This window comes from Silene latifolia, chromosome 3, assembly GCF_048544455.1.
Source record: "Silene latifolia isolate original U9 population chromosome 3, ASM4854445v1, whole genome shotgun sequence".
Taxonomy (NCBI): domain Eukaryota; kingdom Viridiplantae; phylum Streptophyta; class Magnoliopsida; order Caryophyllales; family Caryophyllaceae; genus Silene; species Silene latifolia.
Window position 1 is genome coordinate 8,409,551 of NC_133528.1, and position 15,880 is coordinate 8,425,430.

The 15,880-nt window shown below is 35.4% G+C and overlaps 3 protein-coding genes across 3 annotated transcripts; 1 reads left to right on the plus strand and 2 right to left on the minus strand.

The window, feature by feature from the left end:
• The first annotated feature begins 4,492 nt into the window (after positions 1 to 4,492).
• LOC141647051 (receptor-like serine/threonine-protein kinase At1g78530) lies at positions 4,493 to 7,738 on the plus strand. Its single transcript, XM_074455088.1, has 5 exons — positions 4,493 to 5,053; positions 5,332 to 5,670; positions 6,139 to 6,393; positions 6,492 to 6,625; positions 6,907 to 7,738. Exons 1-5 carry the CDS (start codon positions 4,915 to 4,917, stop codon positions 7,093 to 7,095), a joined length of 1,056 nt encoding a protein of 351 aa, XP_074311189.1. The 5' UTR covers positions 4,493 to 4,914; the 3' UTR covers positions 7,096 to 7,738.
• LOC141647052 (fatty-acid-binding protein 3, chloroplastic) lies at positions 7,081 to 9,448 on the minus strand. The gene is made up of 5 exons (XM_074455089.1): positions 9,072 to 9,448; positions 8,176 to 8,277; positions 7,904 to 8,059; positions 7,580 to 7,794; positions 7,081 to 7,498 (listed from the first exon to the last, which is right to left on the minus strand). The coding sequence occupies exons 1-5, from the start codon at positions 9,286 to 9,288 to the stop codon at positions 7,340 to 7,342; spliced, it is 849 nt and encodes a 282-aa protein (XP_074311190.1). The 5' UTR covers positions 9,289 to 9,448; the 3' UTR covers positions 7,081 to 7,339.
• Positions 9,449 to 11,303: 1,855 nt separating this feature from the next.
• On the minus strand, positions 11,304 to 15,424 carry LOC141647054 (cytochrome P450 72A397-like). Its single transcript, XM_074455090.1, has 5 exons — positions 15,015 to 15,424; positions 13,240 to 13,457; positions 12,904 to 13,148; positions 12,071 to 12,455; positions 11,304 to 11,944 (listed from the first exon to the last, which is right to left on the minus strand). Exons 1-5 carry the CDS (start codon positions 15,298 to 15,300, stop codon positions 11,516 to 11,518), a joined length of 1,563 nt encoding a protein of 520 aa, XP_074311191.1. The 5' UTR covers positions 15,301 to 15,424; the 3' UTR covers positions 11,304 to 11,515.
• Between the last annotated feature and the right edge of the window lie 456 nt (positions 15,425 to 15,880).

Below are 15,880 nucleotides of genomic sequence, written 5' to 3' on the forward strand. Positions count from 1 at the left end.
GAAACAACGTATCAATTTTGCATTGTCTATTGAAGCAAGGCAACATGTTATTAGATCTCGTCAAAACACTCTCTTTCAATTTGATGATTCAACGATCGTTGATTGAGTAAGTCTTCTGAAAGGCAGATTTACAATAAGTTTATTACAAAGTAGAGTATAAGATTATTTTACAATTATAAGGAAAAATAGTACCAGAAGTTATAAAATGGGAATCTATGATACATAATGATTTACTAATAAAAATAATTATCATCGATTTACGATAAAATATGTATGTTTATTATGAAACAAGTACGGAATACTACTAAATAAAAGAGTTACTTTGAGCTAAAGACATATAATGGTGTAAAGAACAATTGAACAAATAGTCTATCAATAAATAATTTAGCGAGAGATCGTATATCTAAATATCTGTGTTGAATACTTGAATGTATTGAACTAATCATCACAAGATATACAATTAATTAATTACGTACATCTTAGTATCTTACACTCATTTAACACTAATTCTCCTCATTTAAAAAGTATTTTAATTAACTATCATTACACGTGCAAGTCAACATACTTTTAGTTTTAGGACACCTCAATATTTGATTTATTAATTTATCCTTATTTATTTTGACTAAGTTACAATTAATTTCACAAGTTTCAACTTTCATTTTCGACTTATTAGACCTCATCAAACTATCAACTTTCACATGACATATTCGTCTTCCCTAATATAAGGAGATTCTATACTCCTTTAGACCTTGTTTGATACTCAACAAATTATAATTAGCAGAAATAGATTGATCAAGCAGATTACGAATGAAAGATTTAATTGACATGTTTAACTACTACTTACAAATAGCATATTTAGTGAAAGTGTTTGGTAATTAGCGGGTTTAGGTTATTAGATTGTTGTATACATGTGTAAATTATAGACAGATTCATTTTTTACAATCTACTAAAGTGAATATGCTGGGAGGAGCAGCATATTATAAAACAGTAGATTCGAGCTCAATCTACTGTTTCAATATGTCATTTACCAAACACGTAATTTAGTAGATTGTTGAGTCAACATATTAAAAGTTTTGAATATGCTGAAATTTCATCAATCTACTGTTTACGAACCACCCCATAATCCTCCTTTCTTTTCTATAAATGACATTTTTTTTTGAGATATATAAATCTTTAATTTTACAAAAATAAATTTGTTCAAAAATTATACTCTGTAAAATTATTGTATTATTATTTTCTTTTTTTTTATAAAAAGCTCTTTATATGAGTATATACATATAATATTTAATATTATATTTTAAGTAATATTGAAAAAATAAATTAATATCTTAAAATATGAGAACGACATATATAAAACACGGGAGTAAATCATTTCAGCGTGTTGAATAACTAATACAATCAGAAGTCAATTTTTTTGTCTTCTTGTGGCGAATGATTGGTAAAAGGCATGATTCATGGATTTTCATTCACACTTCCTTACCATGTCAACATTGTGAAGTAGTTAAAACTTACTAATTCAATTATTCAATTATGTATATAAAATTATTCGAGTCCTTGCTAATAATAGACTAATGTCATTTAATAATGGATTTGAGACATTATTTTGATCCTGAATTAGAAGAAAACTAAACCATATACTACAAACTACGTATGTGATAAAGAAAATACATGTATACTATTCGTTTCTTCGTAGGAGTACACCAATTTTCACGATATTTTCAACTATTTCTGGTCCATCAATTAGTATGGAATAACAGTCGGGAGCGCAAATGACAATTCATCCTTTTTAATATAAATCCTAATTTCGACACTGCATATCTTCACGCTTCACTATATATAAACCATAAAACTCACATCAAACTCGACCAGGATCTAACCCAAACACCTCGACTCGATCACTTTACAAGATCAAATATTCAAAGTCCGAGACAAACCTTCACGGCCATTCACAGACAAGTCCACCGGCAAAAAAGCGGAGGTAATGTTAGAGTTCTCAAAAAAGAGGCTCTGATAGAGCCTTGGTGGGTTAAGCTCACTAGCTCATAAAACGCACAAGCCCAACCACCCTTTTTTAGTAGCCATATAATGAAAGTTCTAAGATAGCCCATCAGCCGCACACTTCAAATTTTCTACAAAACATCCCACTAAAAAAACTTCGGGCCTAAAGTGTTACACTTTTTTTTTTTTCCTTTTTTTTTTTTTTTTTTTTTTTTTTTTAATATGCTCACTAATTTTTTTCATAATTTTGTCACAAGGGTAGTTTTGAATTTTGATGTTAAGACCATCCCCAAGCAGAAGGTCGAGTTAATTGGGTCACCAATATTTTTCTATCTTGACCCACTTTCAACCTCCCAAGCAGAAGGTCACGACCTAGGTTATCAACCCAATCATTTTCCACTTTCCAGCCAATGAGAGATTGCCACCTACCGGGTCACCATACTCAACCAAAGGTCATCTTCCCTTTATTTTGACGGTTGTCCTTTTTTTTGTTTCCAGCCAATGAGAGAGTGTCACCTACCAGGTCACCAACTCAACTGAAGGTCACCAATTGACCCCGAGTATTTCAAGGTCACCAAAATCATCCCCTTAATCCTAATTTAAGGTGTCATTAAGGTGACCAAACAAGATCACGACCTAGTCGGTAACCTTGCTTGGGGATGGTCTAAGGGATTCAAATCAAAATGTCTGTTTGACTTTATCAATTATAATTAGCTGATATCTGCATAATTTTAACATGTTTATTGAACCAAATAAAAAAGCCACTTCAAAAATTGGTTTAGTTTAATCCCGAGCATTCTTGAATATGAATGTATGGTTTGCACTCTTCTCTTATAGTCTTATTTACATGTCGCTATTGATTATGATCATTATTTCCCACATTTCACTCCCGTTGAGGTCTTGAGGAGTGATTTGGGGCTATTGGAACTGTTGTCTGCACATCTTCTTCCTTGAAAAGCAATTTTCCGATAAGTTATACACTGAAATTTACGTTGAGAATTGCATTGATCGACACCAAATGAAAGGAAAGTGGTGCTAATTTATCCACAATCTACTCACAATTAAACATTCCCTAGCTAGACTTTCCGGATGTTCCCACAAAAATGGAAGGAAAGTGGTGTATGCTTGATCACTTTTGATATACTCCTAACTTCTTCAAATGTACAGTAATTATTACGTGAGACTATTTCACACTATATAATATGATCTATTATATAAAACAACAACTTATTTATTAGCATTAAATGAATAACTTTTTTTTTTATAATAAAAATAAGGCCTGTCACGATATAAAACGTCTTATTCTATAATTTGTGTAAAATGGATAATCAATATTAGTCACATGATAGACTTTAAAGATAAAGTAGGGGGACATTATCATCAATCATATGAAGATTGCCTAAACATTTATTCAAGTACAAGAATTGCAAGGGTGTCACTCACCAGATTATTCAGCTTTGCACATGTGACTATGTGTTTTTGGAACATGAGTACGTATGGTACCTTGCTAGTGTACCTACTATATGGTTGGCAACTTGGCATTCCTATTCATGGGTTTTGGATATATGTTGATGCAAATTAAACTTTAAACTTCGATTCAAATTCTCCGAACAATTATGGTTATTATAACGACTTAATCAAGATAAATAGAATATTTTACAAAACCAACATACTTTATAACAAGATCATTTAACTACAAATAAAAAGAATTTTACATTATGTTTGTTGTAACAGATGTGAGAAAGATTAAATAAACCTAAAGAATAAATGAGCAAAACCATATCATACATCAAGCTACCCTTACAAGAGGCACTCTCTATCATCTCCATAAACGAGACCCACATCAGATGTACCGAAGAATCCTCTTCACATCAACCTGCCTTCCTTACCATGATCAACCGTAAACCTGCTAATAACACTAATCAATTGCGCTAGATCAAAGCAAACCAAACATACATCAAGCTATATAATGCACCAGAATATGGAGCTTGAGTTCAGCTAACTTAGGTGCAAAAGCAACAAACATATGTGTAGTTGGAGCACTTTGCTACCTTCCGATAGTCATTCGAAGTGGCAACTATCAGATTCAAGGCATTATTTGACAATGTTGCATTACACTAGCTCTCAACTGAGCATGTCTTAAACAATGATGTGTCACTTGATGATCGGAAACCGCCCTTCCCTTCGTGTTGTCAATTTTGACCTCGCTTATCGCCAAAAAAAAAAAGAAACTTTGACCTCACTTGATCCCAATCCAAGCCTACATAAACCCGTTTCTTAATTACTCCGTAATAGTTTTGCTCAAACTCGTTTAACTCGGATTAATTACTTTACATACAAGCAATAATACAAATAAACTTCCATGAGAACAAATATGTGTCTATGTATGAACACAAATTTTCATTTGTATGAAATGAAAATAATGGAGTTTAAAGTAATCATGATATTTTAGGTACAACAATGACTAATAAGTCACCTAAAGTGAATGTGACTTAAAATTGTCAACAAAAGCCAAAAGACACTATATAATGCTACTACTATACTACGTCTACATTTTATGCCTTTATTTCATGCCAATTTTATCAAAACCAATCTTTATTACTTTATAAAATGCAACCACATTATTAACCTTTTTCAACTATTGTCACAATTATAACATACTATGCATGATTGAAACTATTTTCATTTCATGCCAAATTTTTCGTACATTCGAGTCAAAACAGGCGGGAGTCTTTCAGGCATTAGGTGTCTTAAGCAGTGGCGGAGCCAGATTTTGCCGGAGAGAACAAATACTGCCATAAGGAAACTTGAAAAGAGTTGGAATTTTTTTTTGAAAATTTTCATTTTTCAGGAAGAACGAGAACCCCTGCTAGCCCCTCGGCTCCTCCCTAGCTCCGCCACTGGTAGAAGGTTAATATGGGAAATGGGAAAGTCATAGCCTTGTATATCACAATAAGTTGTATTGCATTTGTAATTTCCAAGATCATCATATCAATCTTATGCTACAAAAGATGGAAAAGAAGGCACATATCAATTGATCAAGACAGTTACTCAGGTATGAAATCTACGAATGAATGTATGATCAGTGGCGGATTTAAGGGGCTAGTAGGTGCGCTCGCCCTCGCCGTCCAAGGAAAAATCCGAAAGTTTTAGTTAAAGTTTCCAATTTTTTTTTTTTCAAGTTTACATTATGCCATTCTGTATATCCTGGCTCCGCCACTGTGAATGATTGTATGAAGCTGAACATGTTCAAAAACATTTGGAAAGCCGTCTCTTATTTACGTCTTTAAGATGATTTACTGCAAGAAAATGACATGATATGTAAACATTCAGGTGGGAAAATGGTGATGTTCAGGCCATCAAAATTGAAAGCATTAAAGCGAGATACATTCTTGAAGAAAACACTCAAGTTAAGCAATAAGGATGTTATTGGCTGTGGAGGGTATGGAGTAGTTTACAAACTGACAATAGACGAAACGACATCGTTTGCAGTTAAGAGGCTTAACAGAGGAAGTGCAGATCGTGATCGAGGTTTCGAGAGAGAGTTAGAAGCAATGGGTGACATAAAGCATAGAAACATTGTTACTTTATATGGATATTTCACTTCTCCTCATTATAACCTTCTTATTTATGAGCTTATGCCTAATGGAAGTCTAGATTCTTACCTTCATGGTAAGATCCTTCTCTTACCTTCCAAAATACGGCTTCTTGGATAGAACGGTCTTACGCAGACAAAGCAAACAGGTTGCTCGGTTCAGGGTTCAAGTGATTTTGAGCGCGCGTTTATCAATTATTGGTCAGGACATTTTCGGGCCATGGTTATTAATTATGGCTTTTGTTTCAAATTAGTTGTTTTGGGTAAGGTAAATTTTGGCTAGGGTAATTTTGGAGTCGGGTTGATTTAGGATCAAAACTCCGTCTCTGAGTAACTGCCGGTCCCAAACCCTGATAAAGAGGGTTGCGGTAGGTTTGTGGCAGCCAGCGTAAAATTCTGTCACATTTTAAGGACATGAATCAGAATTTGTTTTCGGCATTTGCTAGATCTAATTATATATTAGGATTTAGGACGGTCCTAGCCGAGGTTTTTCCGACTCTTTAATGTGATCTTATGCAGGGAAATGACAGAAGTGTTTTATGCAGGGAAACTAAAGGACAAGAAGCAATTAGATTGGGCTACAAGATACAAAATTGCATTAGGTGCAGCAAAGGGAATAGCATACCTGCACCACGACTGCATACCGCATATAATCCACAGAGATATCAAATCAAGCAACATCCTACTTGATGAAAACAGTGAGGCTCGAGTATCTGATTTCGGGTTAGCCACGTTCATGGAACCGGATAAGACCCATGTCTCTACTATGGTTGCTGGCACCTTTGGTTACTTGGCTCCAGGTACTAGCGCCTGCAATTTCTGCCTTTTCATGTTGTTAAGGCGGTTTTACAACGTCTGCATAAGCATACATTAATAAAGTATACTTTACTCTCTGCAGAGTATTTTGATACAGGAAAAGCAACAGCAAAAGGCGATGTTTATAGTTTCGGTGTGGTGCTGTTGGAGCTTTTGACAGGAAAAAAGCCCATGGATGAAACATTTCTTGAGGAGGGAACAAAGTTAGTCACTTGGGTATGCCTATAATTTCCGTCTTTTTATTTTCCGCGTCTGTTTTTTTTTTGGTTTTAACAGAGCTTTCTGCAAAATCAGACTGCTGAAATTTTAATCTGCTAGCAGTAAGATGTACTAGTAAGATTCAAAGTTTAAAGCAAGGAAATTATATGAGACGGTTTTACATGTGAGACCAACCAATTAACCTTATAACTAAATGAGAGATACACAAAGGAATGGGGTTGGTTTAACATGTGATTCCGTCTCATACAAGACTTACTGAATCTTGAAATATTGAGCAGGTAAAGTCTGTTGTTCACGAGAAGCGAGAAGAATATGTTCTTGACCGTCGACTGGAGCACTGTCAGATTGATGAAGTAAACTGCGTTTTTAGCATTGCGCTAATGTGCTTAGAAACGGAGCCATTTAAAAGACCTACGATGGCTGAGGTTGCCAGTATGTTAGAAAAGGCGAAATTAAGCAAAGAATAATGCTTCAGATTTTTAGTAAAAAACTGTTACAGTACAGTTTTGATATGTTACTAGCTGATCTCACAAAATAACTCAACCCAAGCCAAAAAAGAAAAACTTAAATTAGCCGAGAATCTGAACTGATATAACCCGATTAACACATCCTATAACCGCCAACCCAAAAACGACTGGATTTTCAACCGCCCAGTTCTTTGTAATGACCCAATAACAGCACACCCGAAATGAGAGTGAATATAAGTTGCCGTTACTGCAATTTTTTTGCCAATCCAGTAGCCACAGAAGTCTTCAAGGTTGGAGAAACCGGAGATTCTCCAAAGAACACGTCAAAAAGGGCTCTCGTGACATTCATCGAGTTGATTGTGGCATCTACCTCTGCAGGAACACCAGCTGTTGAGACAGATACCTAGTAATCAAACAAGCTTCGTATCAGAAACAGTACTTTTAATCTGGTTAACTAAGTTTAGGAGATACGGAGTATACTCACAAGCATTTTAGATGGCTCAAGCCAAGTTAATAATATAAGAGTCCCTTTTTTTAGAGACCGTCCTTCAAAGATACTCCGGAAAGTGGAGAGAGCAGAATCATCTACAGGCGTTGGTGCTGCCACTCGTGGAGAAACAGCTTCGTCCAGTGCATCCCAAAATGTTTTACCATCAACATCTCTTACCAATTCAATTTGCAATGAATTCTCTAAAGAAGCTGCAAATTTTGATGACTGTTTAGCATTCATCATTTAATTACGTAGCTATATAAGACCGTCTCATATAAGTTTTTCTGATGTAAGTCGAAGAGAAGCACAATTTATTACATTGATAGATAGTTTGGAACACGGACAAATCCTGCTCAATTTCAGCAGCAGATTTTCCTTTCCAGGAACTCAAATCATTTAGCATTGTTGGGTTCACGTAAAGTCCGGCTGCATACACCTTAACTCCGATAATTGCAAAAACCTTTTCCCTGTAGCCTGCAGTGGAAAAACTCAATGTTTGTAGCATCGACCAACATATGTCGAGATTTTGCATTTTTGTTAACAGACTGTCCTTTGAATGCAATGTGCAAAATTATGCAAAGAGAATGTACCAGTTCCAAGCAAGGTTAATGAGCTTGAACAGCCAGGAATATCTACAGAATTCGGAAATTTCACTTTGGTAGAAGGTTCTTCTACATACTCTACACTTCCAACTGCATCATATTTCAAACAGCAAAATATATCAGTTCTTCATTTCAACTTAGCAAAGGAAGACGGTCCGAATCTGAATAACATAGTAATTTGCTCAGTCACTTTTATCTCAAGGACTTAATTCAGAGCTTCCCCAATCATTTTTATTCATAATATCAAAGCATTTTCCGTACGACCTTTACTTGAATAGGATATGTTCTATAAGCTCGGACAGTCGAATCTCTATATCAGAAAGCATTCTCAGTAGGAAGAAATTTTTGCAAAACCAGTCATGTACCACAATCTTATCATACTATCAGAAGGAAAATTCTGACGGGTTTCGGACCTAGGTCATGAGTAACACCACTGAATTATTTTACCAGCTAATGTAACTGAAACCTGCATCTCATACCAGAAGATTAAAGAGCTAGATTGCTTGTTTTTACTGTATTAACTTACTAAAACTCGAAAAAAATCATGAAAATACATTATTTTTCTTCTATTATCACTTGCAATTCATAAATTTGCAGGAAACAAATAAACAGAAAGTTCCCAGATAACATCAATAACCAAAGTACATTCAAATTGCCACATTTTTCGAGTCTGGATCCTCTGTCCCATTTCCGTGTCCCATTACCTCTTCATTTGACACATAACCATTAATCATTAAATAAATTTCAGTAAATCGCATTAAATGATGACATGTCGGAAGATAAAAATAGCGGGATACAAGGTAAGACACGAAAATGGGACAGAGAATCCGCTCCTTTAACTCAAAATGCCGAGTTAAAACTCCAAAATTTAACAGAAAATTTACCAGATGATGAAGCAGAAGCCTTGGAAATGAAATGGGTATCAATTTTTCTGCCATTTTTGGGAGATTTATGAAGAGGGTTTATGGACAACTTAGATAAAGTTTGGATCTTTAATTTGCAAGAAAAAGTTGGGTAATTTTGTGAAAATAAGAATTTGGGTGTGGAATTTGCAGCAAATACAGTAACTGTAGGTGTGCAACAACCAACTTGAATTGCCATTTTGTCAGAATTTTATCTGATTTCTGCAGCAAAATGTATTTTTTAGTAAAAGGAAAAGATTTTTTTCTTGCTTCACTAAGCATTATATGGATGCTTCCTTCAAATCTCCATAAAAAGGGGCCTATATGAATTACCTTTTAAGCCCTTGTTCTCGTAGTTTTTTCTAGAGCCGGCAAAAGATGACCCATATATAATTGAATCAGTAAGTTTATATAACTTTTAGAGAAAATTGTAACTTACCACCTAGTATTTAACGTATTTTACAAACTACCACCTTGTATTTTGTTTATTACAAACAACCACCTGCATTACACTTCATATATCCAAAATCCCACCGTATTTCATTATCGATCATCATTTAACATAATTCCCGACTTATTACGTGAATAAACTATGAAATGACCATAATACCCTTACTTTTATCCACTCCAAATATTCATTAAGTCGTTACCATCAAATTAGAAGACAAACAAACTCATACCCAAAATTACAATCACAATCAAATTATTTTTGAAAAATTATAATCAACAAGCAAAATTATGAGGGCCTCCGTCTATCAAGTGAATCTAACAATCAATGTACATCATCCCTCCCACCATATCATCGCCATCGCCATGTCACCCCAAAGCTTCACTGACAACTTTTTCACCATTGCCACCTTACTCTACTGCCCTCCGCACCGCGAACCTATGCCTACTGTCTTATTGCACAACCAGATTTGCCACCTCCCTTACCCCTAGTCGATTTCCAACTTGTCGCCACCATCGCTCCGATCCCACGAAATCCCCTTTCCCACACATGAAATCCCAAGATCTAGGGTTTTTATGGGTGCTGAAGACGGTTTCATTGGTTGGGCTGGGGTTTTCAGGAGGTTTAGTAGAGGTTTTGAAGATAAGGGTGGGGTTTTTTATATGGTAGCGGAGTTGGGTGGTTGACCGAGAAGAGATTAGAATTCGTTCTGGTGGTGGTCGATAGTGTGGAAAGGATTGACGCGGCGGTGGCAAGCGATGCTTTGAGTTTCTTCTTATTGTTGTTGGTGGTGGTCGGACAATACAATTTGATGATGATGATGATGATGAATGATTCACTTGGGGGTGTTGGTGATTAATGTCTCGAGATGTTTTAGGTGCTTAGTATGTGTTTTGAGTGAATTAAAATGAGGGTATTTTAGTCTTTTTATAGTATATAAACTTAACGAGTCGAGTATTGAATAAGATGATGATCGAGAATGAAATACGGTGGGAATTCGGATATATCAAGTGTAATGTAGGTGGTTATTTGTAATAAACAAAATACAAGGTGGTAGTTTGTAAAATACGCTAAATACTAGGTGGTAAATAACCATTTTCACTAACTTTTATAATACATAATAATAAAATAATTATTAAAAAAGCTTTATTTTAATAATTGTGTCGATATAATTAATGTAAATGTTGAAGATTAAAATATTAATTTTAAATATGTTTTACGTTTTTAAAAATTATTTTTTTAATTAAAAAAATCGATTAAAAAAGGCATAGAAATTATTTCTTGACCCGTATTTTGACCCTAACCCGACCCGTGACCCGTATGACCCAATCCGTACCTGACCCAACCCGTATTCGACCCGACCCACCCGACCCGTTTGACAGGTCTACTAATAACCTAGTCATTAGGTGATGACTTCCTTGTGACACTCGACATCGTCTCGATCTTTTAACATTGTCTAGATAGAGGGATTTGGAGGGGATGGAGAATCGAACCTGTAACATAGATGGAATGTGAATCGGCAAAAGTTTTTCAATGATACAACATTGCTCGAAATCAAGAGGAAACAAGTACAATTATAATTTGGATTGGACATCCACATATCAGAAAGTCGAAGTTGCTAAAGAGAAGTACATAAAATAACATATACAGAATAGTAATTACATTCCGGCATTATACTAATCACAGTCCAACAATTCTCATTTATGACGCGACACAAGTGTAAAGTCTCACAACCAAACAATATATAATGTTAAAAAAGAAGGTGGTTGTAAGATGTCACGAACATCTTTTCGTCACAAGCAAGAATAGCTGAAGATAATAATAATAATACCGTAGTAATTGGTAAACTTCACTACAAACCATTATCGGAGTACTTATTTAGAGTGTATCGATGGTATTCTAAACTATTACTCCGTATATTAATCACAGTCAGGCATATCCTCAAAGACAATGTAGGATGAGGTGAGACGCATTATCATCAAAGACGACGTATGATGAGATGGGCTCCGTATTGGGGTCGAAGAAGTATCGAAGTGGTAGGAGCATGGGTGTAAGATGGTGATAGCTCGAAGGAAAACCGCTGTAAAAGCATAGCTACTGCAATCTTAGCTTCAATCAGGGCAAAATTTTGGCCAATGCATATTCTTGGCCCTCCAGAAAAAGGGAAAAATGATAGATTCCCCTTGGTTGCCTTTAAAATACCTTCCGAAAACCTATCTGGTTTGAATTCCATCACGTCGTCACCCCAAAGATTCGGATCCTTGTGCACTTGGTATATTGATAGACCAACCGAAGCACCTTTAGGTACACACAGGTTACCTAGCATTGTATCATGGTCATATACCCGTCGAGAAACTGTAAGCACCGGAGGATATAATCGCAACACTTCGTATAGTATCATCGTCACCTATGCAAACACGACAACATTTACAGTAAATTAGCAATATTCTCTCCTATTATCGGTAGAAAATACTTCTGGCCAACACCAAAATAAACAAGGTACATAAACAAGAACGAAAACCAATTTTCTCACCGACTTTAGATGGTTTACGCCAACATCCGGTAGGTTATGTCCAAATACAGACAAAATTTCTTCTCGGGCTTTCGTTTGCCAATCTTGGTGCTTGCTAAGCAAAATCATCGTCCACACTATTAACACAGAAGTGGTCTCCTGACCGGCAAAGTAAAACAACTTACACTCATCAATCATATCCCTGAAACTCATTGCAAGACGCTTGTTACGCCCATGGCTTTGAGTCTCCTTTAAATTGGACTCCAATAGTATCCCCAACAAGTCATCCTTAGCCGCTTCCCCGGCATCCATTGCCTTCTTCCTTTTGTCAATTATTCCTTTAAGTAAACTTTGAATTTCATCATCCACTTTTTTCATTTGTCTGTTCGTCTTTGTTGGCACATATCTAGAACAATATTTTTTTCGGTGTCAAATGAGCAGCAAGGGCATTATTACAATACATGACGGAGGGGGATTCAGGGGAGGGGGCAAATGAAAAAAGTGGATTATGAAATTAATTTATTTAAATATATGAGTTTGACAAAACTAACGGATTAACCGTAAAAATAGCAGGAGTAAGCAGTAAACCTAATAGTATTAACAGGGGATGTAGTGAAAGTAATACTATTAACAACGGGAGTGGTGAACGTGTCTCATAATTTTACATTTCATCGTAATTTCAAGATATAAATTGTAAATGTATATGTTAACCAAATTTAGCGAATCACATTTCATAGAAAATAAAATTTAAATGGTAGATAAAGGTAGCCCGAGCATAGCGGGAACCAAACCTAGTTAAGCGTAATTCACAAACCAATTTACACAATATATATGCCGTGATTCGTATAACTTACCTCCATCCAGGTATATAAACGGATTGAACGAGGCGTATAGTGATTAGAGTTTGTTCCTTGAGAAGTTCAAATATCCTTCTTCCTTCCACAAAGCTACTACCAAAAGCAGCTCGCGAGATAACATCTGCAGTTAAGTTCATAATATCCGGCCACACATCTAACTCAACAGAACCAGTTTCCGACATCAAATTATCCCATTTGTCGATCAACTCTGTGACACTACCACGGAATGCTGGAAGCATAAGCTGCGTCGTTTTGGAAGCATTTCAGAGTCAAAAAGCCGCTGAAAAAACAACTAAAGAGTACTATATACTTACAAATCCAAGGAGTAGCTACCTTTAACTTTTCCATATGGAATGCAGGGTTAATAAGCTTCCTATGCATGGCCCATTTCTCGCCCTCAAGGCTTACAAGTCCAGGAGCAAGTAATCGAATAAGTGGGTTTGTGCTAGGCTTTCGGAATTCATTCATCCTAGTGAATACCTCCCTTATTAGCTCCGGTTGAGTGATGTTTATAACCGGAACAGGGCCCATCCATGTAAAACAGTTTTGACCTATAACCATGTACAAAACAATGTTTATTGCTCAATCTTTGATAACAAAATTATTTGGTCTCTTAAAATGACATTCGACCATGGTACTACTACTAATTATCGGCTCCCAATCTATTTAACAAAAACCGACATTCGACAATGGTCTCTTAATTGTTAAGTGAGAGTTGATAATAAGGGTGTGCTTAGAGATGGAAATGAGCACGTGGGCTGGCACGCCCTAACACGAACCATGACTCATTATGGCATGACACGGGATTTTGCACGGCCAACACGATAGGCCGTGCCAAGGTCTTATTTCGATGACACGACCCACTGACATCTCATGGGCATATCACGCTCGGGGCCTCGGGCCGTTTGAAGGCCTTATGAACATACAAATAACCGTGTCTAGGCCCCACCGCGTGCCTACTGACAGCTCATGGGCTGGTACAGTGGGCTGACCCTCGGGCACCCCCCATAGTAGAAAACATAAAGTAAAAGGGAGAATGGGTTGTGTCCATATATTGTGGGCCTCTGGGGTGGGCCAACAGCCAAAAACCTCCAAAATTCCTCAATTGTACGGAGTAGTAGGTCGCCTCAAGACACGTCAATGGCCCACGCACGGCACGACAGTCGACCGTGCCAGCGATGCCTAGACCATGAATAGGTAACTTTTAGTTGAAAATTTCAACTGTAATGTTTTAGTTTACTTTAAAGTACTATTAGTTTTTCCTTAAAGAATTTCATCCCTTACTACAAATCTTGATTACGCCAATATACTTTGAATCGTATCAGTTTGTGGCTTTGTATTACTCGGTGACGCCATCTCATTTTTTTTAAATCAATAGTTAATGCATGTAGGCGTCAACATCAGACTTATACATCAGATCAGATGAATAATTAAATTCAAAACCTAAACATAAACAGTTGAATAAAATCTCAATATTATACGGAGTGGTTAGCAATAATTATCCCTAAAGACCGATTTGGCGATTTATAAACCATAATAATAACAATGGTTGTAGTTCCGTACATACAATCATACCACAATAATAACTGTTTTGTCCCCTTTAATATTGTCTTCTAGTACAAAATATAATAAATTATATTTTTAGTAAATTAGATGAAATCATGAAAAGATAACTAACATAAAAACTCGAGATGAAAGTGAACCAAAATATAATAACCTACTGTATTTTGTTTTAAAAATTGACTTGGACTAACTTTTTTATATAAGCCGAAATGTTATTTATCAAACACTATTATTTTGATCAATTAAGCTAACTGAAATACATTGCCAAACATAATCCTACCCTATTTTTATGGAGGGGCGAATATTATGCTGACGGCTATTGAACTCTCAGTTACTCAGATCATAACTATCATCCTTTGTGACTCGTGATTTTATCAGCTAGCCTAACTAACATCTATAAACTACTATACTTACACAAATCCTCATTATAGACGGGGATATCTTACTTAACAGTTAATACATACTCCGTAGTACTCTATAATAAAAAGACAATTAATTAATTAATTGCGAATTAAACCAAAAAAAAAGATTAAAGAAATACTAACCATATTTATCAACATGTTGATGAAGGAAAGGAAGAACACGAGTAATAAAATCATTAGTAAAAGGTATTGGTTTTTTACGAGCTTCATCACGCATTTTAAAGGTATCCTTTAAATCTCCATATAAAGGCCTATATGAATTACCATTAAGCCCTTGTTCTCTAAGTTTTTTCTCAAGCTTCTTAGGTTTCAACCATGCCCAATTTAGTAATTTCCATGCTACTATCAAAATTAATGCAATACATGATATTATTATTGAAATAACATAATATTGTTTCATCATATTCATTTGGGTTTTTAGATTTTTTTTGTGATTTAATTGGGAAGAAATTTGGAAAAAAAGACCAAAAATTTAGAAAGAAGAAGTGGAGGGAGTAGTAGTTCCTTATAGATTAGATTATTTTGCATGGACCAACGTGTCATATATATAGTCGACCAATATATATGGAAGTAATTTGTTTATCAAAAATTCCAATATTAAATCATGAGCTCATAATGGTCAAATATAACCCACTTGAATAGATAAAAATAAGTCATTTATAATTTTTTAGGTATTCTGATTTTTTCTTTTTAATATATTTGAAACGTTTATGCCTTATAATGAGATATACCTATCAAAAGGAGACTTACTTTGTTTATTTATTATGGTACTAGAACAGGGTAGACCACGAAAAACGAACCTAACTCTACTCGAATGATCTATCGTGATATTTGAAAGACCAAATTGCAAAATTGAAATGAGATTAGAAGCACAAATTCTCATTATAGATGAACACTATCCATCTATAACTATAGACGGATAGTGTTCCTCTTACAAATAAAAGTAGGTAGTGCAAGTTGGTAGAAAATGGATAACCCAACTTGCTCTC